The sequence below is a fragment of the Nothobranchius furzeri genome, chromosome 13, assembly GCF_043380555.1.
Source record: "Nothobranchius furzeri strain GRZ-AD chromosome 13, NfurGRZ-RIMD1, whole genome shotgun sequence".
NCBI lineage: Eukaryota > Metazoa > Chordata > Actinopteri > Cyprinodontiformes > Nothobranchiidae > Nothobranchius > Nothobranchius furzeri.
In genome coordinates this window covers 61,884,375-61,909,374 of record NC_091753.1, presented here as the reverse complement: position 1 = coordinate 61,909,374, position 25,000 = coordinate 61,884,375, and the positions used below count along the sequence as shown (strand labels likewise).

At 43.4% G+C, this 25,000-nt stretch overlaps 1 protein-coding gene across 5 annotated transcripts in view; it reads right to left on the bottom strand.

Annotated features, from left to right (window-relative positions):
* Positions 1–25,000, bottom strand: part of pipox (pipecolic acid oxidase) — an 83,706-nt gene that overhangs the window by 34,249 nt on the left and 24,457 nt on the right. The window contains exons 1-3 of one of the 5 annotated variants that reach the window (XM_070543740.1): positions 11,441–16,312; positions 11,211–11,358; positions 162–375 (exon numbers count right to left, since the gene is read on the bottom strand). In XM_070543740.1, coding sequence (XP_070399841.1) covers positions 162–356 — 195 coding nt within the window. In that variant the 5' untranslated portion in view covers positions 357–375; positions 11,211–11,358; positions 11,441–16,312. Of the gene's footprint in view, positions 1–161; positions 376–7,740; positions 7,936–11,210; positions 16,313–25,000 lie in introns of those variants that run through there. The other 4 variants (XM_070543742.1, XM_070543741.1, XM_070543739.1 and 1 more) reach the window with 4 other exon arrangements.

Sequence of the window (25,000 nt, the reverse complement as noted above, 5' to 3'; positions counted from 1 at the left end):
ACTCACACTCTTAGATACTGATCGTTTGTTCCGAACGGAGATCAGTTCAGCACATGAAATGAATAAGTTGCGCTTGATTTAGAATACAGCACACTGATCAAACTAAAGAGAAGATGGCTCAGGTGTTTTGAAAAAAATCCAGAATCTAACTGCTGCTGTACCTGTACGGTCCTCAGAGCCCGGTCCGCATACAGAAGTCCAGCTGTTACTTCCACCACGGCTCCATGTCCCTCAGAGAGATTCACACCAGGGATGTGCTGGTTGAAGTTGTCACGGTTCAGGATCACCGTTGGAATGTTGTTGTTTTGTAGATTTGTCTTGATCAGCTGGTAGTCGTCACTCGTCTCTGGTCCCATAACCAGCAGTCCAGTTTGTCTGAGAATACAGACCAAGGTGCAAGCACACAAATTTACAACTCACCCTGGGACGTAATTTGGGGGGGGGGACGGGTGGGACATGTCCCCCCCACTTTTTCAAAAGGCAGTTTTGGTCCCCTGCACTTTTTTCTGTCCAAAAACAATGTTACGCTCCATTAAAAGGATTTGGTTGAGCACTAGGACCGAAACGGAAACCGGTTTACTATTAGACCCGCCCAAAAGCTAATCTACTGGCTCTGCTGATACTTGCTAACGTATTATTGGCTGTTGCTGCTGTCACTCAAGTTGGAAACAGTCAGAACGTGCTCACGTTGTTTTGCTAGTTTGGAGCCGCTAGGGAACACCGGTACTGAGTCACATCGTCAACTAGACGCTGTGTAATATCAGCTCAGCTCAGCTTCCATTACATAACATTTGAATAAGTGTTCATTTGTGAGTCTTTGGTAGTTAGGCACAGCCAGGAGGCAGCATGTCAAGAAAACGAAAAGTGGATAAGAGACTTCTTTCAAAGTCAAAACGTAAGTTGGACATGTGACAGACCTGCATTAAGCTCAGACTCACCTCCTCCTTCACAAACATACTCAAAACTAACTTTTACAAACTCATCTCCTCCACATAACTGACTCCTCAGACACAATTTATTCGTATTATTATAATTATTATGTTTTTATTATTACTATTATCATCATAATTATTATTACTAGTAGTAGTAGAAGTGTAACTTCAAAACTTTTATCATTTAACTTTATTGTAAACTTATCTATTGCAATGTATATGTTCACATTAAAAAGCTCTGAAAAATGAACAGTATCATCATCGTCAACAGATTTTTTTAAGCTTAATGTCAAAGATGTACTCTTTTCATTAGATTTATCTTATTTTTTCCATTTATTTTTTTGTGTGTTGAAATGCAACAACTGTTTAAACACTTTTAAGGGAAAAAAACATATTTAATATGTTTTTATACACTCAAATGTTAGGGTGATGATCATGTGTAAAACATTAGTTCAGCATGTCCTCTAACACAGCAAATGAACAAACGGCCAGATCTCAGGAGGGACCGTTTATGTATAAATAATTTTTATACTTTTGACTAGGCCTGGGAATGTAACAAATTTTGCTGGACGATATTTTGTCCAACAAATTGTTGATGATAAACGATATCATTGTCAACATTATCTAGACCAAAATAACCACTAATATAATGTTAATATATCATAATAATGCAAGTACACTCTTTAAAATGCAACAAATAAACCTTCATTTAACATTGAAATGTCCAGAACCAGAACTTCTAATTGAATAAAAATAACAAACAAAAATTGAATAAAAAAGGAATCTCACTCCCTGTTAGAAAATGTTGCACCAAAAACAATAAAAAAGACCCAAAACAATAAATACAATGGCCTATCCATTGTCAACAGCCAAAACTGCACTTCAATAATGATAATAAATAAAAATAATAATAGAGTTGTACATTTTTTTACTTTGATATATATATATATATATATGAGGATGGAAAAATTATTGAGATGGGCACGTGATGTGTCAAGGGGTCTTTACATAACACCCCCCACCCCAAATCCGCACAAGCCTGCTGTGTCCCCCCCACTTCTGAAATCAAAATTTCGTCCCTGAACTCACCCCTTTAGTTAGAACCAGAGGTTAGACTGACTCAGCCATTAGTCAAACCCAGTCATAAGTCAGACCCAGTTGTTAGTCAGATTAAGCCTTTGGTTAGACTCACTACACCGAGTGTCTGCAAATTATGGCTTTGGGGCCACATGCGGCTCTCCCAAGAGAAGCGGGAGGCATGGGGAAGAACAGTCACAAAACTGAAGCTTAAAAACTCTGACAAATAAGAGCAAAACCATTAAAGTGGGGTACCCCCTAAGCCCCACCCAAGTCTCAAGTCTATCCAACAAATGTTATGGTCAACTGTATGAAATGCTGCAGAAAGGTCCAATAAGGAGCAGAACAGGTGACCCGGAGTCAGAGGCTACCAGGATGGCATTTGTCACACAAAGAAAAGCAGATTCAGTTCTTATTTTTGTCAAAACCAGTCTGGGACACTATTCCCCCAGAGAGAGCAGCAGCCTCATGCACTCATTGCTGTGGAAGCACAGGTGGGAGGGAGGTCGAGGGAGTGAAGAGCACATTGACCCCTTCCGAGGACAGCATGTTAATGATATGGGTCCGTCTCGGACAAAAGCTGATTTATAATTATACTTATTAATAACGCTGACATCAGGGTAGGGCTGGGTGATACGGCCTAAAATCACCGGACTGGAAAAGTGTCGCAAAAAGAACAAAATAAACAAAATCCTATAATATATGAATGGGAAAATCAAAGCTTTTGAGCAAAAATTTTATCAAGAATGGAAGAGCAAAATAATCAGTAGCTCATAACTGGCAACATTTTATGATGGGATGTAAGCTCATCTCGAGTGGACATGCCATGTCAATCATAGAAAACGTCGGCTTCATGGGCGGGGGAGTTAACAACCAGCGCCGACCAACAACAACAGCCGTAGTTCGAGCCACGTGCGAACGCAGAGTCACGGTCATAGGACATTCAGAATCTCCAGACAACTCACCTATACCACACAGATCCGCGGCTATGTCATGTAGAAAAGGGGTACCTGGAAGCAAGAAGTGAAGGCTACGAGTGAGAGAGCACACGCACAGATCTGGAACCAAACGGATGTCCGGCGTGTCATTGACGACCGGCGGCGTATGTAACTTGACGTGAGTGTTGTCAACCCAATTCCCACATTGACCACATCCCTCAGTCTATAGATGTCCCCTGGGGACACGATAGGTAAGTTGATGATGAATGCTAGCTCCCTGGTGGCAGGATCGACTCGTAACGGGATAGCACTGCCCAACGAGAAAGCCAAGTGAGTTTGAAGGGCAGTCACATCACCCTTTGTTGCTCTAGTAAGGGCAGTCCGGACCATGTCCAGGGACACGAGGTACAGAGGGATCCTCCCCATGAGGAGGGCGTAAACAGAGATGCTCACGTCCCAACCGTAGTTGGACAGGCAAGTGGTCAGTATCTGAGCATGAGCATAATCAACCTTCACGAAAGAACGCAGTTCATTCACAGCAGAAGTTGTTTTACGCAAAATGTTACTATGAGTGTTGAGTACTACCATAGTATGGCATTCACTCGCCCAATTGTTTCAATACACACCGTTGTTGCAGTACTTGTTTATGCAGGGACGGGTATTCTCTGTGAAGCTCATCAACGTGGTGTCAAACTGTGTTGATCTCGACTGAGTTGACTGACGAGAACCCAAATTTCAAAAGAGAGCCAAAAGAACTCTTGCAGGAAACGCTTCTCTCTAACGTAGGTACCCGAAAGATCATTATTTGAAACCGTGAATTTAAGCACCTGGAGTAGTATATGAGAGACATCAGCTTCCGAGTGACACATCAGTGTACGAGTCCAGTGGGCCCCGGTTTCCGAGAGGTTGCCAAAGATCCGGACTGTCAGAAGTCGGGCAGACCTCACGGCACCGGGAGCTAGCCCTAACCCGTCCAGTCTTGAGATGTCTCCAGTTCACAACAGTAGCTGGAATGCTTGTTTGCATCCAAAGTGGATGTGTCTTATTGGGAGCCGTCTGGCTGTGCCAGCTCGCAGCATGCAAACTGGTTTTTGACTGTAGGTCAAAAGAGATGTCTCAAGAATGCTTGTTCCGAATTGGCCGGTTCTGAACTCTGCTAGAAACTGAACTACTCGGGAAGTAATTCTTGTTTTAACAAACCACTTTGTTATGGTTTCTGGCCATTCTGGCAAATCAGAACGTGCCATGTCTGTAAGGCTTTACCATAACCTTCCTCAGGAAGCCACGCCTTCCTTCAGATACAAGATTCTTAACACTGTGAATAAGAATCTTTAAACGTTATGTAAGGTGAACCTTAACCTTAATTTGTATCTTATGAAGATGTGTATGAGTGTAGATAATGACTAACTTGTTAAGTCAAACACATACTAATCATAAGATCTGCAATGGATCATTTTAAGAGCAATATTCATTTAAACTTCATTAATTTAAGCACAGATTGAACACTTCATTTAAACATCTTGTTGTTTTACGCAGAGAGATAAGGCTTTTGCGGGAGACCTTGCCAGTTTACATATATCTGCAATGAAGAGCTATAAGTGAGCAAAAGGTCGATTTGTGCGTCTGAATCCTCCAGCTGGTGTAACCTTGACTTTGCAGATCTGGCGTGTATGAAGGGTTACTGTGTCAATTCGATGGTGAAAAATGACCCTTTTGATTCATTACAATATCACGATAAATTGAGGATTTCACCCCGATAACAATAAATGGACGATAACTACAATTATGCGCAGAAACAAAAGTTGTCCACTAGATGGGGCTGTCACACGGATCATGTTGAGTCACATTTTTACGTGACTCAAGGTGGCGCAGCTTCATAAAAGGACATGAACGCTGCCAATCTACACACATCTTTTCATTTTTATTATCAAATGTATTGACATGGGAAAAATTATCTCGATAAGATTCAGAAATTTCGATACCGATAAATTTTCGATTTATTGCCCAGCCCTACATCAGGGGGAACATCAGAGGAATGAAACACTCCTGGCTGCAAACAGGCTTAAATACAAAAATGTCAAGATGTAAATCCAATTAGAACTCTATTTTAAAACTTTAAACTCCACATTTATTTTTTAAATTTTGCCATCAAGTACAAAGCTGCAGCTGTTGCTACTGCTGTGGGCCAGCGGTGGCGCTAATTCACCACCTTGTAGCTGCCAGCCACCCACAAGAAAAAGTGACTTATGCCTCATCCAAAGCATCAGTAAGCCTAGCTGCTAGCCTGCCACAGAGCGGGTTTGTTCTCCAGCATGTGTTACCATGGTGACTGGGAGGGGTTTCAGGCTATGTCCATAAAATGGATTTAGGGGAGGTTACACCGGGATTCTCAAAAGAAAGCCTGGTTTTGGGAAAATCTCCCTGTCTGGAACACCCCCCCGGTCTCTTAGCAGGATGCTGGTTCAGATCAGATCAAAACATGGAAACAGAAAGCTGTGAGCACTGTTATTAACACAGGCTGACCTTTCAGCTGAGTGTAGCTCTACAGACCAATCAAAATCTAATCAATCAAATCAAATATACTTTATTAATCCCAGAGGGAAATTAGAGTTTCAGTACACACAATTCTGAGATCAGACATACTGTACATGGGCAAGGCACATGAGAAGAATCAGTGACTGTGGTCATTCGCAACCCTGAGTCGTGCTACCTTAATAGAGATAAGAGGGTTACATGAGGATTGGTTCAGGTGGAGGGAAAAAAGGCACTTCAGAGTTACCCTCCACCAGGAGGGCAGCTTTGCTCTGCAAAAAAACACCTCAGACAGATATGCAACAGACTTCAGACAACACAACATAAGTGTCCACTAGGTGGGGTGGTGGGTTGGGACTATCCCTACTTCAGTTCCTGCCGCCATGATAAGCAGCGCATGTCACTTCAGTGTGGATTGGGGGGGGGGGGGGGGGCATTGAGAGTTGCAGTGGCCGTGGAATGTTTCAGCAGCCTTCCCGCAGCCCCGCCCAGGCTGGGAAAGGAGACAGAGTTGAGTTGCCATAGCGACGGCACATTCCACATATCTTCTGAGGGGGAGTTTTCGTTGGAGCCTTCCAGGCTCAAGGGCGCCAGATTCCGATTAGAAATTGTTTTGGGGCCAGACAGAGATAATTTCCTCTCTGTCTTACAGTTTGTTGGTCCTCAACCTCTCAAAATTCCAATAATGGACATTAATCTATCCCAATCCATGCTGATTCGTCCACTCTCTCCTTGATGGCATCCATCTTTTGTGCCAATAAGGAATCTCGGCCAAAGTTCCAAGCTTACGGTTCATCTTGACAATTATGTGAGTCTGTGAATTCACAGCGCGGTGCAAACCATCTCTGAGCTCCGGGATCAGGCCAATATTCCTCGACAGCTCGTTAATTTTCCGGTAAGCCAGGTAGCCCCAAGGCCAATGAGCAGGAAACCCGACACCAACACCACGAATATCCACACGTCTTCAGAGTCCTCCACAGACAGCTGAGATAAACAAATCAGGTTCCACTGTTTCCAGGAATCCATGATGTGTCCAACTGGGTCTGTCCCGGCGGGGCATCCGGGAGCCCCTTCTCCCGTTCTCATCGTTGAAAAAACTTTATCAATCGCGTTGAGAGACCAACTGACGATATCCATTTAAGTGAATTTCAGTTTCCAGAAAAATGCAGAAGCAGCCGTGCACCCAGCACACGCAGACAGACAAAGGCCTTGAGGATAAGGTATGGAGGAGAGGAGGAAAAAAAAGCGTCTGCACCCTCCAAGAGCCGGAAGAAGAAAAAGACCACAACACAATTAGCACACAGCTAGCTCGCTACAGCCGCTCAGGTGTAAAGCTCAACAGACTGATGGATGATGGACTTGACCTCAGCCTGAGGTGATCTCTAAAGACTGTTTGGTCTGTCAGCAGACATAAGGAACAACCACCTACACACAGCTGAAGGCCAGAGCCGTTTGTCACAGAGTTTCATGACTCCATCTCTTTGTGTGCTTGTGTGTTTACGAGAGTGTGACGGAGGCAGAAAAAGCCATCAGAGTGAATATAGGCTCATAAATATAAACTACTTAATCCAGCCAACCTGCGATGATGCCTGACTGGTGGCAATGCATCAGCTGGTGAATGCACGAACACAGCCTGCATGTGGGGAAAGTAAAAACAAGATATTGTTGAATGACTGGTTTTAACGCAGCTCATGCTTTTTGTGACTTTGTGTCACATTTGCATCTGCAGCTGAAGGAGCAAACAGCTTCTCCCACCAACGTGGGTCCGACCAGTCAATCATGAGCAGGAGACGGAGACAAATGGTGTTTACTGGGAACATAAAGTGGGTGTATCTTGGTTTTACAAATGATTACCCTGAGACACTCATGATGAATCTATTTGTTCTGCTATAAAGACCAGACATGGCTGTTGGAGGGCAATGTGTTCAGGTGCTGCAGGCAGGCTGCACATAATTCCATCACGGTTGTATTCATAAACACACACGTCTGTCTCGCCTCCATGAATGAACATCATGGATTTGGAAAGATGAAGAAATAAAGACAGGACCCAGCTCCGTATCCAGAGGTATGGAAGCTGTCGGCGGGTGATTCAGGGAGGCTGCAGGAAATGAGACAGTCATGCATTTATGGCTCCAGGATATTGAGTTGCTGCTCTTGTGCGAACATGGTACCTTGAATGTGACAAATCTATACGTCTGGCCAAGCTCTGTGCCATGTTCAGTTAATAGGTTGTTCACTCTGCTTTTCTGCTGACTGCATACCTGTACAGTTTGACACCTGCCTCCTCCTCCAGCTGAGTCCACAGCTTGTAGCTCTCCTCCATCATGTGGATGTAGAAGTCCTGCTTGTAGGCCTTGCGAATAACCCAGGTCTGGCCATGGGAGCTGCCTCTGCTGTGGGGCAGAACAAACTGGACAAGAACAGATCTGACTTTAAATGAGCCAGAAAACATCCAGAGCAGATTCACTTCAGCCCCTCTCTTCTCCTGTTGCCTGGGTCAAACTTCAATCACGCAGGATGTTTTATTCAGATGTTGTTTCTAGTCGGTCTGCATGATTATTCTCCACAGCAGACTTTTCTGTTTGCTATATAACAGAACACAAGCGCGTGCACAAACATCCACACATGCCATATTGGAGGGTGACGTGCAGAAGGAGCCGATTGGAAAGGGCAGGGGTTGGAAGTGACCCAGGCTGAGCGACCCCGAGACTCAGTGGGCTCCTTCGTTTCCCGAACGGAGGGGGCAGTTCATGCGTCTGTGGTCGGGGGAACCACAATAGGCGCAGAGGCCCTCGCGCCACCTTCACTGTCTCTCCTCCGGAGGAAGGTGGCCCAGTTGCATGGGCTCCTCAGTGGCAACGGGTCCGGGAGTAAGCGTGGGGGGACGAGGAAAAAGTCCAGGCGCCCTGGATGGGCGAATGAGAGGCTTGGGCCGAACCAAAACCCGCTGATCCATGCGCAACGCCAGGTCCACCACTTCATCCAGGGTCTGGGGTAGCTCCTTTCCCGCCATCTCATCCCGGATGTAGGTTGCCAGTCCCTCCAAGAAGACGGCTCGAAGGGCAGAGTCATCCCACCGCAGCTTGGCGGAGATGGTGCGGAACTCCGACGCATATGCGCACACAGAGCGCTCCTTCTGGCAGAGTTTTAGGAGTCGTGTCTCTGCCCCCATTTCGCTGCTGGGTGGAACAAAAGTCTTTCTGAGAGCGGCCACGAATGCAGCGTAGTCGCTGCACTCCGGTGATTTGGAGTTGTAGAGCGCAGCAGCCCACTCTGCCGCTCGTCCGGAGAGCAGGGAGGTGAGCTGTGCCACCCGAGAGCGCGCAGTGGGGAAGCGTCCTGGGTGGCACTCGAACTGCATGTCGAGGGTAGCAAGCAGACCGTCTGGACTCCCCGTCTCTCCATTCCACTTCACCGGGAGACTGAAGTGTGGCTCTCCCGTTGGTGGAGTGAGGGCTTGCAACTGGAGCGCATGAACCTGCTGCTGGAGTGCCGTGACGGCAGTAGACATCTGCAGGGAGAGATCGGTCTGGGAGTTCAGCCTGGTGTTAAGCTGGTCGACCAGGGCGTGGAGCTGAACGTTCTCGCTAACAACCTGCTCCAACTTCCTCTTCACCTGCTCGAACTCCGCTGGATTAATGGACTCAGTCATCCTGTCAGACTCGAAGACTGGGTTCGGGAGTACGAGCTTTATTAGAGACTGCTGGCTGCAAGCGGTGCTGAAAAGGCTGACGGAAGGATGAGGTCTGAGTTAGAAAGGTGGAGGTTTAACTGTCTTAGCTTCTGAATACTCTGATCATGGAACACGGTGGAACGATGACTGAGTGAAGAGCCGGTGTGGCGTCTTCCATATATAGACATGGATGACGCAGGTGCAACGTGGAGGGAATCCCCGCGAGGGGCATGCTGGGTAATGGTCCGAGACAGAAGCCGGTCAGCTGGGAGAGCCCGGCCTGGGGGCTTGGACTCTGACAGCGCCAGCCCGGTAAGTAACAGAAAATAAACTAAATATAGTGGTCCATCACTACACGCAGATCAAATTTGGGACTTAGTGTTTTAGCTGAGTTCGTTATAGTGGATGTTAAACATGTTTTTTTGCCGCGTCAGTCTACGGTGTTCTACTTCTGATTGACTAGATGCAATCGTGAATCTCCGTGTTGTGTATCATGCGCTTGCCATATTTAGCATGTCTGTTTATAAGAATGTTCTCGTTACATTTTTGTCGAAATAAATGATCACTGTATATTGTTAATTAATTCAAATAATATAATATTGATTTAGTGTTGTAGTGTGTGTGCTGCTTTATTTTATGTGTGTACTTATTTCAGTTTATTTGTGTTTCTTATGCAGAAAAAACAAGCAATGATGGACAACTACATGGGGAACAAGACACTCACCCCCCAGCAATGCATACCACTTACAAACTCTATTCTAGATTCTACATTATTTTTTATGGAATTAACCTCATATTTTGATGCCAAAAAATTATTCTGGACTGATATTTTGCACTGTTTAGCTCATTTTACACCGCTGACTGTGTTCATGTGCAATAAAATAGATTGCAGTGAACTGCACAATTCTCCTATGTTTTTCTTTTTCTTAACTGAAATGTATTCATCACTTGTATAGGTTAAATAGCTAAACAATAACAAACTGTTTAATCGAAAAAATAATCGACAGATTAATCGATTATGAAAATAATCGTTAGTTGCAGCCCTACACTACAGTATATCATTCATCCATTCACACACACATTCATATAATGGTGGTGATGAGCTACGATGTAGCCACAGCTGCCTTGGGGCACACTGACTGAGGCGAGGCTGCCGAGCACTGGCGCCACCGGCCCCTCCGACCACCACCAGCAGGCAAGGTGGGTTAAGTGTCTTGCCCAAGGACACAACAGCAGAATTCTCTGGACAGAGCCAGGATTGAACCTGCAACCTTCCAATTACTGGACAACCCGGTCAACCTGTTGAGCTACTGCTGCCCAGGTAATAACCTTTGCTCAAGCCCCCACCCCGCTGATGAAACCTGAAATGAAAGGAAATGAGAACAAGATAGGGAAGCAGACAAGGAGATGAGGAAGTGAAGGAAATAATACAGACAGAAGAGGGAAGGTGGTTTCATGGTTTGGTAATGTCCCATCTACAACTGAGAAACATTATAATACAAGACCAAACAGTACATACTTATTATGCCGAAGCCTAATTACATCCTCCTTTACAAGAAAAACAAACAGACTTTATAACCACATGTTGTATCAGGAGAAATAGAAATACAAAGAAAAAAATTGAAAAGTGAATTAAAAAAATCAAATATTTATGAGCAATTTCACCTAAATCCAGTGATGCAATAGAAATATATTTATAATGTATTTACAACTAAATCATATAATTATTTAATTGATGAAGTCGTATGCAGATCGGTTACAACAAACGCTGAACACTAATTCTTTATGTTTTCATCCAGAGCTAAACATTTATGAATTTGAATGAAGTGTACACCTTTTTTAGCTGATCATCAAAATCATTCGTCTGGGGCCTGGTCCGGTCCCTACTCTTCTTCTTCCTACCTGTGGACTACGCTGTGTGGAGACACAGAGCTCATTTATCCTTTTTGAAATAATCACTTCAAGGAATTACAAATGATCAATTGCAGTTGAAATTCTTCCCGTCACGGGGATATACAAGTGATCTACAGATTGTTGACTTAATCACTTCGTAAAGACCTGATCTGTGACTGTTCACCGGTGTGGGGAATGCTTCCTCACTCCTTCTGCCTTCAACTGGGACATAACATCTGCCATTCCTCGATGGAGTCCTTCAGGCCTCTGGGATGGTACAACGCCTGGTGGTTTCTTTCGGACCACCGTGACCCTGTAAAAGGGGGGAGATGTAACGTCACAAAAGGCCTGATTTTGAGATCGCACAGGTTAAATGCACAGCCAGGTCAACTTACCCTGGCTATGACGCATACTACAGTATCTTTTCCCCTTACAGGAGTCTGGGAGTCTACGCATAGTCTCTTTAATCACAGCCTACTTCCTCCTACCAGCTGGACTGCAGAGATAATAAAACATAAACAATAACATTTTGTCCTCCAAGGTCCATCACAGAGGAACTCTTTAAAATAAACTCCTTTATTCCAAGAAGAAGAAGAAAGACGATTTTATAATTAAAAATAATCATTGAATGAACTTTTATTTATAATTATAAATAATGAAATGTTCATTAATCTGTGCTCAATGATTGTTTTAGTATGTTTACTGGATGAAGTCATAACATTTGCATTCACAAGTAAAGTTAAGTTAACGCAAGTTAACCTTTTGCCTAGATTCATAACCTCCATCACAGAGGGTGTATCTGAGATGCTTGGTAACATCCTCAAACGTGCCAACTTCTGGTTGGCTATTCAAGATAACACCAATCCGTTAAAACTAGTTTCACTCTGGTTTTTCCCTCAGTTCAACTTCAGACAAAACAGTTTGAACAGCTTAACAGTTCGAGTGTTTTAGAGGAAAAGCTTTAGACCGGCCATCTTTTGCATAACCTCTGGAACCACAAGGATTTTTGACACGTCTGTCAAAACCTTCTTAAACCTTTTTCGCACCTGCAGAACTAAGCTGACTCAAAACTCCTTCAGAGTTATTTTTAAGACACTCGGTTTCATCCATCTGTCGTGACCGGGGAGACATCTCTGGACTGAAAGGTGGTACCTTGGTACTCTACAGCCCTCCGGTGCCAGCGGTCATCCGACCCCTCTCCCTTTTGGATCCACAAGGGGGTCTCCGAATCCGGTGTAATGTAGACACACAGATAGCGTCTGAATGTGGTTCTGATAATAACATCTTTCTAGCTTATTTGCAAACCAAATTCTCTCCACCCAGAACTCAGCTTTCTAACGATTCTGACTCTGAATACATTATATTCACACATGGGTTCCAGACACCAACCTTTTAGTTCGCATCCACTCACAGTAAATAATAGTTTAAACAATTTGTCAAGTCTTAAGTGTTTGTAAAATAAATTCTTATTTTGTTTATAAACCTGACTGTTTCTTGAATCAATGCGGAGTGTGTACGATCCCTTAATGAATAAAAGAATCTTAGAATATTCTGACTAAAACACAATAAAGACCAGGCAAGGTGATATTCTATTTATAGAGTATCACAGCTTATTGGTTGCAAGTAGTGGTAATAATATAAATAGCTTTCCAATCAATTTACTTAACCCAATTTACCCTCTATTATCATTACACCATAAATGAACCCCTCTTACAGAAATACGACCTTTTTCATTAGTTCCAGCTTTTGTTTTCTTAAAAATTCAAAGAATTTCTGTATATTAGAATGGTAAATGGCCTGTATTTGACATAGCACCTTCTAGAGTCTTGGAACCTTCCAATTACGGTGCGAGCACTTAACTCCTGTGCCACCATCGGCCCAGAAGAAGGTTATTGTGTGCTTTAAACACTGTTACCAATGTGTTAAGGTCGACAAGATCATGCAACAATTGTAACTCTGCAAACATCATATTTGTTGGTGCATATCTGCTTGTGAGACAACTCTTATGGCCGTTTTTTGAGTAAGAAAATCGGTAGATTTGTAATTGTTTTCCCATATTTCTGAGCCATAGATTAAGTGAGGAACTATGAGGGTGTTATACAATTAAATAGATCTTTTATCAAGAACATTTTAACTTGACCTATAACAGCAACCGTTTCAGCTACTTTTATTTTTAGTGTATTTGTGTATTCCATTCAAGTTTTCTATCAATGGTTACTCCTAAAAATGCATTTCCAAAAACCTTTTTGATTTCTACATAGTTAAAATTTTGAGTTTTGTGATCCAAAGATAATGTATTTTGCTTTATTAAGATTCATTGACAGCTTGATTAAGCCAAACCATCTTTTTAGTACAGCTATGCAGAGGCTGTGTCGGGTCCTTTCCAGATCTGTGCAGGCCGGTATCATCAGCATCTAGCATTTTCCAAAACTTCAAAAAGGTCATTAATGTAAATTATGAACGATTTTGGACCCAAAATTGAGCCTTGAGGAACTCCATGTGTCATTAATGTTTTTCTGGAGTCCACATTGTAGATGTGTACATTTTGATATCTATTGCTGAGATAACTTTCCAGCCAGACATATGCTGATCCCCTGACACCAAGCCTTTATATTTTTTTAATAATCTAAAGTGGTCTATAGTATGTAGGCCTTACTCAAATAAATAAAAACTTCATATTCCGTGTTATCTATTGCAGTAGCTATATCTTCCACTAGAGCCATGGAACTTTTATGGACAGGATTTCTAGGCACAGCCAAGGTGTTGATGGCATCTGTTTTGGTGGCCTAAGGATCAGGTCTCTGCTCTTTGCAGATGATGTGTTCGCGTTGGCTTCATCAGACAGTGATCTCCAGCTTTTGCTATAGCAGTTTGCAGCCAAGTGTGAAGCAGCTGGAATGAGATCAGCTCCTCTAAATCCAAAACCATGGTCTTGAATTGGAAAAGGGTAGAATGCTTTCTCCAGGTCAGGGATGAGGTCCTGCCTCAAGTCGAGGAGTTTAAAATGACTCTTGTTGTGATATATAAATAAAATTGAATTGAATTAAGTATTTCGGGGTCTTGTTCGCAAGTGAGGGAAAGCCGGAGCATGAGATCGATAGGTGGATTGGTGCTGCGTCTGCAGGGGTCAGCGTTGTACCGGTCTGTCGTGGTAAGAAGAGAGCTGAGACGAAAGGCTCATGCCCATAGGTGGGGATAGGATATGTTCCTACCCTCACCTATGGACACGAGCCTCTCTCTTAGAGATGTGATGAGAATCTCGATAATCCGGGAGGGGCTTTGAGTAGATCCACTGCTCCTCCATGGTAAGAGGAGCCAGTTGAGGTGGCATGGGCATCTGATCAGGATGCCTTCTGGACACATCCCTGGTAAGTAGTCATAGAGGATCAATTAGAGTAAAATCCATACTGATGTTCACTCAACAAATTATCCTTATTAACTGTCATGGTCTGCGTCTGCGTCTTCCTTCATGTGTCTCCTGATGTTTCTCCATCCCTCTCTAGATTCCCTTCTGTGTCTCATAGCGCCCTCATGTGTCCTTTGTCTGCGTCTCATTTATGTGTCTTCTGTTTGTAGCCCTTCATATCGTTCCCTCAGGTCCGGTGTTTATTTAGTCATCCTCAGCCCCTCCAGTTGTAGTTCTAGCCTCTTTGTCCCCAGCGTGGTGTGTGTGTGTCCACTCCCCAGCTCAGTGTATGTGTGTGTGAGTGTATGTGTGTGTTATCGTGTGTGTGTGACTTCTTCCCTCAGTCTTTAGGTTTAGTTTTGTGTTTATAGTTTAGGGTTTATCTGTCCTCCTTTGGTTCTGTTTCCCCATTTAGGTAATCATTGTCACCTGCCTTCCCTCCAGCCCTCACTCCACACACCTGCTTCCTGTTTCCTTAATTGTTCTCCCTGTGTATTTAAGCCCTGTCTTGTCTCTGTTTGGTGTTGGTCCATTGTATTGTTGTCAGCGTTTGTTCGTGCTCTGTCTGAGCTTCTTGTCTCCAGGTCTTTGTGCTCTTTGTGAGCTTTTTGTCTCTAGGTTTTAGGTGCTCTAAGAGAGCTTTCGGTGTCCTGTGTTCAGGACCTTTTGTTCCTCTGACTTTGTGCTCTAAGTGAGCTTTGGGTGTCCTGTGTTCCAGGAATTTTTGGCTCGCTGCCTTGGATTAATTTTTGTTCTTTCATTCCTAAATAAAAGGATTTTTACTTTTACCAACTCCTGCTTCGAGTCATCCTGGGTAATCTGCATATTTGGGTCCTAAGCTTCCCCACAACGTGACATTAACAAAATTATCAAGCCTATTAACAAATAGTTTTCCTAAGATCTTAGAAAATTGCGATAAACGTGAGATCAGTTTGCGGTTATAAAATATATGGGTTTATTTCCACTTTTAAAGATTGGACCTATTTTAGATACTTTCATTTCTCTTGGAAAAATTCCAGTAAAAAAGTACAGATTACAGATATATGTAAATGGTTTAATTACATAATGTATAGTTTATTTCACTGTCATCATGTCGACATCAAAACAATCAGTTGACTTTTTGTTTTTAACATTTTTAACAAAGTGAATAATTTTATTTTCCTCAACATCTTATAAAAAAAGAGAATTTAAACGTTTTGTATCTCCCAGCATCTAAACTGTTCTTCTCATTTTCTATGACTTGATTGTCATTTATAAAGAAATTGGGAAATGTGAATGTTTTCTTGTCTTTTGTTAATGTGTTCCAGGCTCCCTGAGTGTCATTTCTATATTGTTCCAGTAATTTATGATAGGTTTTCTTATTAGATGGAATTATACCAGTCAACTCGTTCTTGTAAGACTTATTTTCTAAAGTTCTATTTTCTAAAGTTCTATTTTCTGAAGTTCTATTTTTATGTACGATCTATATAGACGATTTTTCCTTTTACACGCGTTGATAATTCCTTTTGTAAACCATGGCTTAACCATGATCCAAGTGTTCTGTATGGACAGCTTTACTATTAATTTTGTAAGTTCTGGAGTAATAATTTCACCAGTTAAGCATTCCATATTCCATTGATGGTGATTGATTTATTGTGGATGACCTTAGATCTAAAGTTATTGTCCACAAACAATCCCCCACCTTTCCTATTTTTTTTATACCGTGTCCTGTCTGGCTGTGAAGCAAACAGAATTGATGTCTGAATGCTGGTAACAAGCCTTACAGATTTACTCTCAGGTGGAGCATCAAAGCGTCTGCTTTTAATGTCACGCCTGATACTTAAAACTTTATTGTTATTGTTGTTGAATGCTTTGTAATTCCGACCACACGGAGACAGAGGTGAAAGAGAAAGGAAAAGAAAAGGTGGGGAGAGAGAGAGAGGGGGGGGGGTGTTCCACAAAAATAAACAATAATGAACAAGAGTCTGCTTCTAGACCTGCAGAAAAAGACAAAAAAAAAGCAAAAGAACAAAAAAATGGGACACAACAACAATACAACAAGATCAAGTTATCACTGCGTCAACTTGATGAAAAAATATATAATCAACATTGTTTAACTGAAGAATCACGATAATAAATCACAGTGCATTAAGTGCCCACCATAGTCTTAAGACCTGTGTTTAACGTGCCCAAGCCCATACTTTTGAGAGCACCATGTGAGCACCTGTGTGTGTACACACGCTTGTTTATGTAAGGTTTCTCTATAGGAGCGTCCAACAGAGTGTGAGGGACCACATATCCGCCCCCCAAAGATGCGCAGGAGACGGGGGGAGCTCCAAGTCTCAGAGATCCAGGCGTTGCCCCAGAACACAGGGACCCCAAGGAGACTGCAACCAGGAAGGCCCCCGCCCCCCTCGAGAGGCACAGAGGATCGCCCCGGGGGGCCACAACCAGCAGCCGGCAGAGTCCCGGGAGACATCAGCGGCAAGCCCTCAGGCCCGCCCGCAGCCTCCCACCCCCTAGCCGGCCGAGCCCGGGACCCAGCGACCCGGGACCCAGGGGCGACCACCCCCGCCGGGGACCCAGCAGAGCCCAGGGACCCAGACCCCACCAGGCAGCCACCGGGATCTATCAGGCAGATGCCTGAATCTTAAACCCCCAGACCCGGTTGCCACGAACACTCAGGCAGACCAAGGCACAACCCCTCACACCAGGTGTGGCAGGGGGATGGGGGACGAAGATCTATATCATCGAAAGAAGTTCCAGGAGAGGGGAGGAGTCAAAGGCCCCACCTGACATATACAGTCATACACAAACACAGTCACACACTCCCTCCCTCATGCTCACACATGCACATACAACCAAAGACTTACAAAAATGCATGCCGGACACCCAATCATGCTCCTCATACACACCCTATTCACTCTGGTCCCGGTACTGCTGCACATTGGGTACAACCATCACCGGTTACCAGAGTTTGACCCTTTCTGCTGGGGTGCTGATGAGCAGGCTCCCCCGCCCAACGCTGAGCACAGCAACCCACCACCCCAGACCCCAACCAGACGGCCAGATCTCCCTCCTAGCCTCCAGCCCCAGGAAGCCAAGCAACAACAGAGGTGGCTAAGACCCCTAGTCTCCCTTCGCCTGCTCCAATATAGTGTTGTGTGATCATGAGGTGTATTCCATGGCTGTGGTGAGCGGGCAGTGCGGGCATCATCCGGCCTATGCCAGCTGATGCCACTGCACCACCCCACTTACACCCTCAGCCCTTGGTGTCTAAGTGCGGTTTAAATTTGGAAGTGAATACCGGCACCCGGGAGGAGGCTGAGATATCCCCCTGTCAAATGCCGTTGAATGTGCTCACTCCCAAGGCCCTAAGTGTGTGTTTGTGTGGAATGTCGTCAGTGGAAGTGTATAAGGTGCAAATAAAATTGGGGGACAGGTTGCCACAGGAATGCGGAAATGGGGTCCATACCCGCACTCCCTGACTTGCCCACCCCCCAAGGTCCTATGTGCATGTTTGTGTGATGATGTGAGGGAGCAGTAGGAGAGAAATATGCGGGGATGGGGAGGAATGGCTGGTTGGGCTTAGCCCTCCGGGGAGCCAGCTCCCCTACTGGCCCCAATAGGCACCTCTGTTGTCAAACTGCCACCCAGGGCATGGAGACCCCAGCCCATCCTGCCAGGGCCCAAAGCAGCAGCATTACAGAGCCTCACGGAGTCCGAGGGCACCAACCCAGCCCCACCCCAGCAGAATATCTATGCCCATCCCTGCATTTGCACAACTTCCAGAATATATAAGACATGGGACATCCAGGTAAGGTTGGGTCCTCCCCCTCCTGAACCTCCCCCTCCCCTGTGATGGAACGGCAGAGGAGCCAAGGTCTACCTGAGGCCCCCGAACCCGGGCCAGGCACTACTGCATGTTCCTGCCTTCTTCCCGGCAGAATACATGTCAGGACCCGACCCCCAAGGCCCCGCCCAGATCCCGACACGGGGCCGGCCACCCCCAAACCCCGAGCCCCCAGGCCCCCACCCAGACCCACCCAGGGGCAATGCAGGTGCTAGGAGTGACCCATAGTTGCCGCCAATATCCCCAAGGGGCCCCACTCACAACCGCCAGTAGTCCACCACCCCCCCCCCCCCCCCCCCCCCCCGAGGCAACCCAAGCACCTCCAGAGGGGGGCAACGGCCCCCCAGTCCCAGACACCCCCAGTGAACCCACCTCCAGGGAACATCCGGATACTCCAAACTCAGACACCCCCCCCCCCCCCCCACACACACACACACACACCCCACCCACCTACCCACACCATCCAGCAGGACAACATCAACGGCCCCCCACCCTCGCTATGTGATGGAACTGATCAAAGGAGCCCTGAGAGATTCATCTGAAGTGGAAGCAGAGGCTATATCAAGTGTAATATGATCTAACAAAAGATTTCTATACTGGTTAATGCAGAGACTTTCTCTATTTTTCCAATTCAAGAGGATAGTTTTCTTAGCGATGCATATGGCAGTCAGAACCACGTGAACCAAAGATGTTTCAATCGAGACATTGTCCAGGTTTCCCAGTAAACAAAGAGAGGGGGTGGTTGGGATATGACATTTCAGAGACTTTGACAGGTCTTCACACACTCTACCCCAAAATTCCTGGACAGGTGGACAGGACCACAGTGCGTGAATGTAATTGTCAGGAATGTTGTTTGTGCAGTGTGTACAGGTGTCAGACGACACAAACCCCATCTTGAACATCCGATGACCTGTATAGTGTACTCTGTGTAGAATTTTTTACTGAATTAATTGTAAATTGGGGTGTCTGATCATTTTAAAAGTTTTTAAACAAGTTTGGGACCAGAAGTTCTGGTCAAAGCTGACTGTTAGATCCACCTCCCATTTTTCAATAGGGATTACTATTCTATCGTCTATTTTGGACAGTGTCTTATATACTTTAGACAGTAGTTTGGGGGGTTTGAGATTATAGAAGTCTAATACCCTTGCTGGTGTTTGTAATTCTATTTTATTGAGCTTAAATTTTTGTTTTACCACAGATTTAATTTGGTGGTATTCTAAAAAGCTATTCTTATCTATTCCAAATTGGGAGACTATTCTATTAAATGGGATGAAGTCCAATCCTTCATATATGTGTTCCAGGTATAGGATTCCTTTATTTTTCCAGTCCAGAAGGTTCATCATTTTATTATTTTGCAAAATGTCAGGATTATTCCAGATAGGTGTGTGTCTGCATGGTACTAGTGAAGACTCTGTCATGTTAGATACTCCCACCATGCTGTCAGAGAGGTGCTGATACTAATACTTTTGAAGCTTTCATGTTTTCTTATGCTTGAGCTAATAAATGGTAAGTCTGAAAGCTCTATCGTATTGCAAAGTGTCTGTTCTATATCTAACCAGGACTCATCTAGTAGGCTATCTTGCAACCATCTTGGTATATATTGCAGCCTGTTGGCTAAGAAATAATAATAAAAGTTGGGTAGACCCAGTCCTCCTCTGTCTTTGGTCTTCTGAAGCGTTTTTAAGCTAATTCGTGGAGGTTTATCCTGCCAAAGGAATTTAGTAATTGAAGAGTCCAGTGATTTAAACCAGTCAGCTGGTGGTTTGTTTGGGATCATTGAAAATAAGTAATTTATTCTGGGTAAGACCATCATTTTAATTGTAGCAACCCTCCCCATGAGTGATATCGGTAAGGATTTCCATCTTGCAAGATCATCTTCCACTTTCTTTAAAAGTGGGATGTAGTTTAGTTGAGTTAGATCTGCTAACTTGGGAGAGACATTAATTCCCAGGTATGTGATATTCCCTGACTCCAATTGTGTATTAAGTAAATTGACAAAAGAGAAATTAATTGGTAGAACTGTGGATTTTAACCAGTTTATAGAGTAATCTGAAACTCTTGAAAAAGAGTTTATCACTTCTATTGAATGAGAGAGAGACGATTGAGAATTCCGGAGAAAGAGTAAAACATCATCTGCATAAAGACTTATGTTATGTTCTATTTTCTTACACTTCATCCCTTTAATAACTGTTGTTTGCCTATTGCTGCCGCTAGTGGTTCGATAAAGATAGCAAACAGTGAGGGGGAGAGTTGGCATCCCTGCCTGGTCCCCCTTTGAAGACAGAAGCTAGCTGATATTTGGTCGTTCGTCCTGACACGTGCTGTTGGTGAACTGTATAATATTTGTAGCCAGTTTATGAAGAAGTTCCCAAAGGCAAATTTATGTAAAGTTGCAAATAAGAACTTACAGTTAACTCTATCAAAAGCCTTTTATGCATCTAGAGATAATAAACTAGTTTCTATATTTCTACTGTAAGAGAAATCTATCAAATTAAGTAATCTACGCGAGTTTGTGGATGACTTTCTACCCTTGATGAAACCAGTTTGGTCAGGGTGTATTATGAAGGGGGTTACCTTCTCTAATCTTTTTGCCAGGGCTTTACAAATTATTTTGAGATCAACATTAATAAGAGAAATTGGGCGATAGCTGGTAGGAAATGCCGGGTCTTTGCCTGGTTTTAACAAGAGACTAATATTGGCTGAGTTCATGTTTGGCTGTAATCTGCTGCTCTCTTCGATTTCCCTCACCATTCTGAAAAATATTGGAGCCAGAATGATCCAGAATTCTTTGTAGAACTCTGCTGGGAACCCGTCTGGACCTGGAGCTTTCCTATTCGTCATGGATTTAAGGGCTTCCTGGAGCTCTGCTGATGTTAGTGGCGAGTCCAGGACTGTAACTTGGCTGTCTGATAATTTAGGAAGTGTTATCCTGTCAAGGAACTCATCGATCTCGTTATCTGATGGGTTTATCTGTGGTGAGTACAAAGTTTGGTAAAAGTCTCTGAAGGTGGTGTTTATTCTTTCAGGGTCATAAACTATATTCCCGGTTGAGTCTTTAACAGCAGACATGGTAGTTTTCTCTTTATTCATTTTTAATTGGCTAGCCAAATATTTACCTGATTTATTACTATGTTCAAAGTTTTCTATTCGTAGTCTTTGTGCTAAAAATTGTGTCTTTTTGTCAATAATTCCATGAAGTTCTAATTTAGCTTTACATAATTTGCTCATTGACTCTTCTTCTGTGGATGCCTCTAAAGACTTGATGATTTCTTCTAACTCCTGAATACGTTTGTTTTCTGTTTTTTTCCTATGCGATGAGAAAGAGATTATTTTACCTCTCATCACTGCCTTTCCTGCCTCCCAGAGAATAGATGCTGATGTTCCAGGCAGGTCATTATGTTCTAAATATAAAGCCCACTCCTTTTTAAAAAATTCTATAAAACCTTCGTCTTTAAGCAGTGATGTATTAAATCTCCAGTTTTTGTTTGGTGGGATTGTCTTCTTGTTTACCAAAGTTAAAGAAACCGAAGCATGGTCGCTGACAGCTATGGGATGTATCTCAGTGTCTGGAATGTCAGCCAACAATGAGCTGCTGACTGGAAAATAATCCAAACGTGAATGAGAGTGATGGACGTGTGAAAAAAAGTATCCTCTCTACGGTTAGGATGAAGAGATTGCCATGCATCACAAAGCCCATAATCACTCATGTACTGTTTAACTATGTTAGTGGATTGCCAATTGCGCTGAGTCCCAGCTGTACTGAGCCTGTCTGTTAAAGAGTTCATCCAAAACTTAAAATCGCCTCCAAGTATAAGTGGACAGTCCAAGTGTTCGGAGAGTACAGAGAAAAAATTATGAAAGAATGGAGGGTCATCATATTTGGACAGTATATGCTGACGATACATAAGCTTTGGTTCTGTACAGATATTTTTAACATTATAAATCTACCCTCTGGATCAGATACTGTGTCCAATACTGTGAAATTGATGTTTTTGTGTATTAAAATAGCTACACCCCTTTGCTTAGAGTCATAGTAGGCAGAGAACATGCTGGGAAACTCAGGTGTTTTAAGTTCATCTGCGGATGTGGCAGATCTATGAGTCTCTTGTAATAATATTACGTCTGCTTGCTTTCTCTTTAGCTGATCAAAAATCTTTCATCTTTTCTCTATGGAGCCAGCTCCATGTACGTTCCATGAGACAAATCTTAGTGCACCCATAGATGTGTGTGTGAGTAGCTAAAATATGACGCCTTCATGTGAATAAGTTGGAATAAGTATCTAAATGTATAAAATAGTATGTTAATAAATAACAGAAAAGTAAATAATAATAATAATAAAGATCCAACAGTGTTTGTGGTTGTATTATTTGACACATAAATTATGATATTGTGCTGTGGATTTAATATATCTATGTGTATGTGTTTGTGTGCGTGTGTGTGCATGTAGTTACATGTATGCGTGTGTGTGTGTGTGTGTGTGTGTGTGTGTGTGTCGAGTCTGACGCAGTGTTGGAAAGTTGTGTGGTTGTGCCATACAGGTGTAAAGGTACAGAAGCAGGTAAAGAGGAAGGGAAAGTACAGATACAGGTTAAAAATGAAGAAAGAACTAAAAAGAAAAGGTGACAGGGGTGTGAAGTGGTGATGAACAGGTGATCTTATCATCTAGAATACGGATTTAGCAGCTGTTTAATCCTGACGTGATCAAACCCAGTGAATCCTGATAAGAATAATAAATGTCTGACCTGATGTTGGGCTAAAACAGCCAGTCAGTCACTCCTCGCTCCTTGTAAAGCTTATTGTCCACATAAAGCTTATCCACCAAGATGACAGCCCTCTTCCCATCCTGGATAAACTTTTTGCGCAGCGGAAAGAGAACTCGGCGCCGATCCAGGATTTCTTTAGGGAACTGATCATTAACGCTGAAGTCTTTCCCTTTGAGCTCTCTTCCGTGACTTTTAACAAGATCCTTCTGCTTAAAATGTTCAAATTTAGCCACGATGGGACAAGGTCTTCTGCTGTCCACTCGTCTAGCTCCAAGGCGATGTACCCGGTGAAAGGTGATGTTTTTTACCGTTTCTTCGGGTATCTTCATTTCGGTCTGGAGAAAGTTTTTTATTGTCTGCTCGCAGTTCTCCGCCCCTCCCGCCTGCTCCGGCAGACCTGCGAACACCAGATTATCCCTCATGCTACGGGCCTGAAGGTCCAAAACCGTCTCCTTCAGAGTTTTGTTGTCCTGGGTGATCCGCGTCATTCCCTCTTCCAGGGAAGAAACGGACTCCCGCAGAGACGCGTTCTCAGCAGCGAGCCACTCCACCTGCTCCTGGCTGAACTCCAGAGATGTTCGGAGGTTCTGAAACTCCTGGTGAAGAACCTCAAGCAGATGAAGTCGCCCCTCAAATCCCAGAAGCCGTTTATCTATAGAATCTAATAATTCTAATACGTCCTTCCGGGGAGATGAGGCCTCAGGCGAGTCCTGAGGACGGCTCCTTTTGGTTCCAGGTGTTTCAGCCTCAGCTGCTGATTTCTTTGGACCCATGACGAAAACTTCAAAAACTTCGTCAATATATTTTAACAAACTTTCTAAATATCCTTCACTTACCTCCAGATTGAGCGAGTTATACTTACCAGATTATTTTTTCATTGTCAGTAGTTAAATTAGGGAAAAATGCATCTAAATTGTTTGTGGATGTTTGCTAACGAGCTGCCATCAGCTTCAAACGCTGCTGTGTCCGGTGATCGGCCGTCAGCGCATGCTCACTCTCCTCCCTCCCTCCTCTGCCCACCTTTCTTATTTTTACATCACAAACCTTTTCTTCCTCCAACCACATTTCAGACACAGCCACATCGCTACATTTCTTAAAGAGACAATGTGTAGTTTTTACTATTAATTTCTATAAATATCCATCAAATTGTTGTTGAAAATGTATTAAATAATGTCCAGTTATTGAAAAATATTGGCGACTTCATTACATATAACTATATCAATCAGGTCTAAAATACATGGGAGCGGGTCTAAGTCTCTGAGCGATGCCATATTAGATGCCATGTTTCCTTCTACGGGAGCCCGTGAGCACAAAATGCATTTGCTGATTTGTAACAAATGGTTAAAACTTTCATCATTCTTAAATGTTGTTGTTTTACACATTTACCTCTTCACTTGTTGCCACTGATGAAAGGGAGTCTGATGTGCTCGTTATTTTGCTAAAGTTTGCACTCCCTGGGGCTTTTTGACCCTAACGGGCATCCCTTGATAGAGTCTCACACCAACACAAAAATACTGATTGCTTGCAACGATTTCGGTATCTACTGCCCCCTATCACCAGGAAAAATACACACTGTAACTTTAAACTGAAAATCTTTTTTCTTATCAACATTTTTATATAAGCTCCGGCTATTAAAGTGAATTATAGTGAATGCATCATCAGTTTTGAGACCTTTGAACTGCTCATCAGTATAGTATTTACATTCACATTGGTCATAATTTAAAAAATGCTTATCAGGGTCTACATCACTCCAAAACCCATCATCTTTGTGATCCAAATAATCATGAGTGTTAAAAGTCACATGCTCGTATTCAGAAAGAGCTTCTCTAATGTTTACAAGTACAGGATCAGTTTCATGGGCCTCAATTTTAATAAATGCTTCAATTAATTCATCCTCACTTAAAATCATTTTATCATTCTGAAATAGAATCAGTCATCCTCAGAATAATAATAC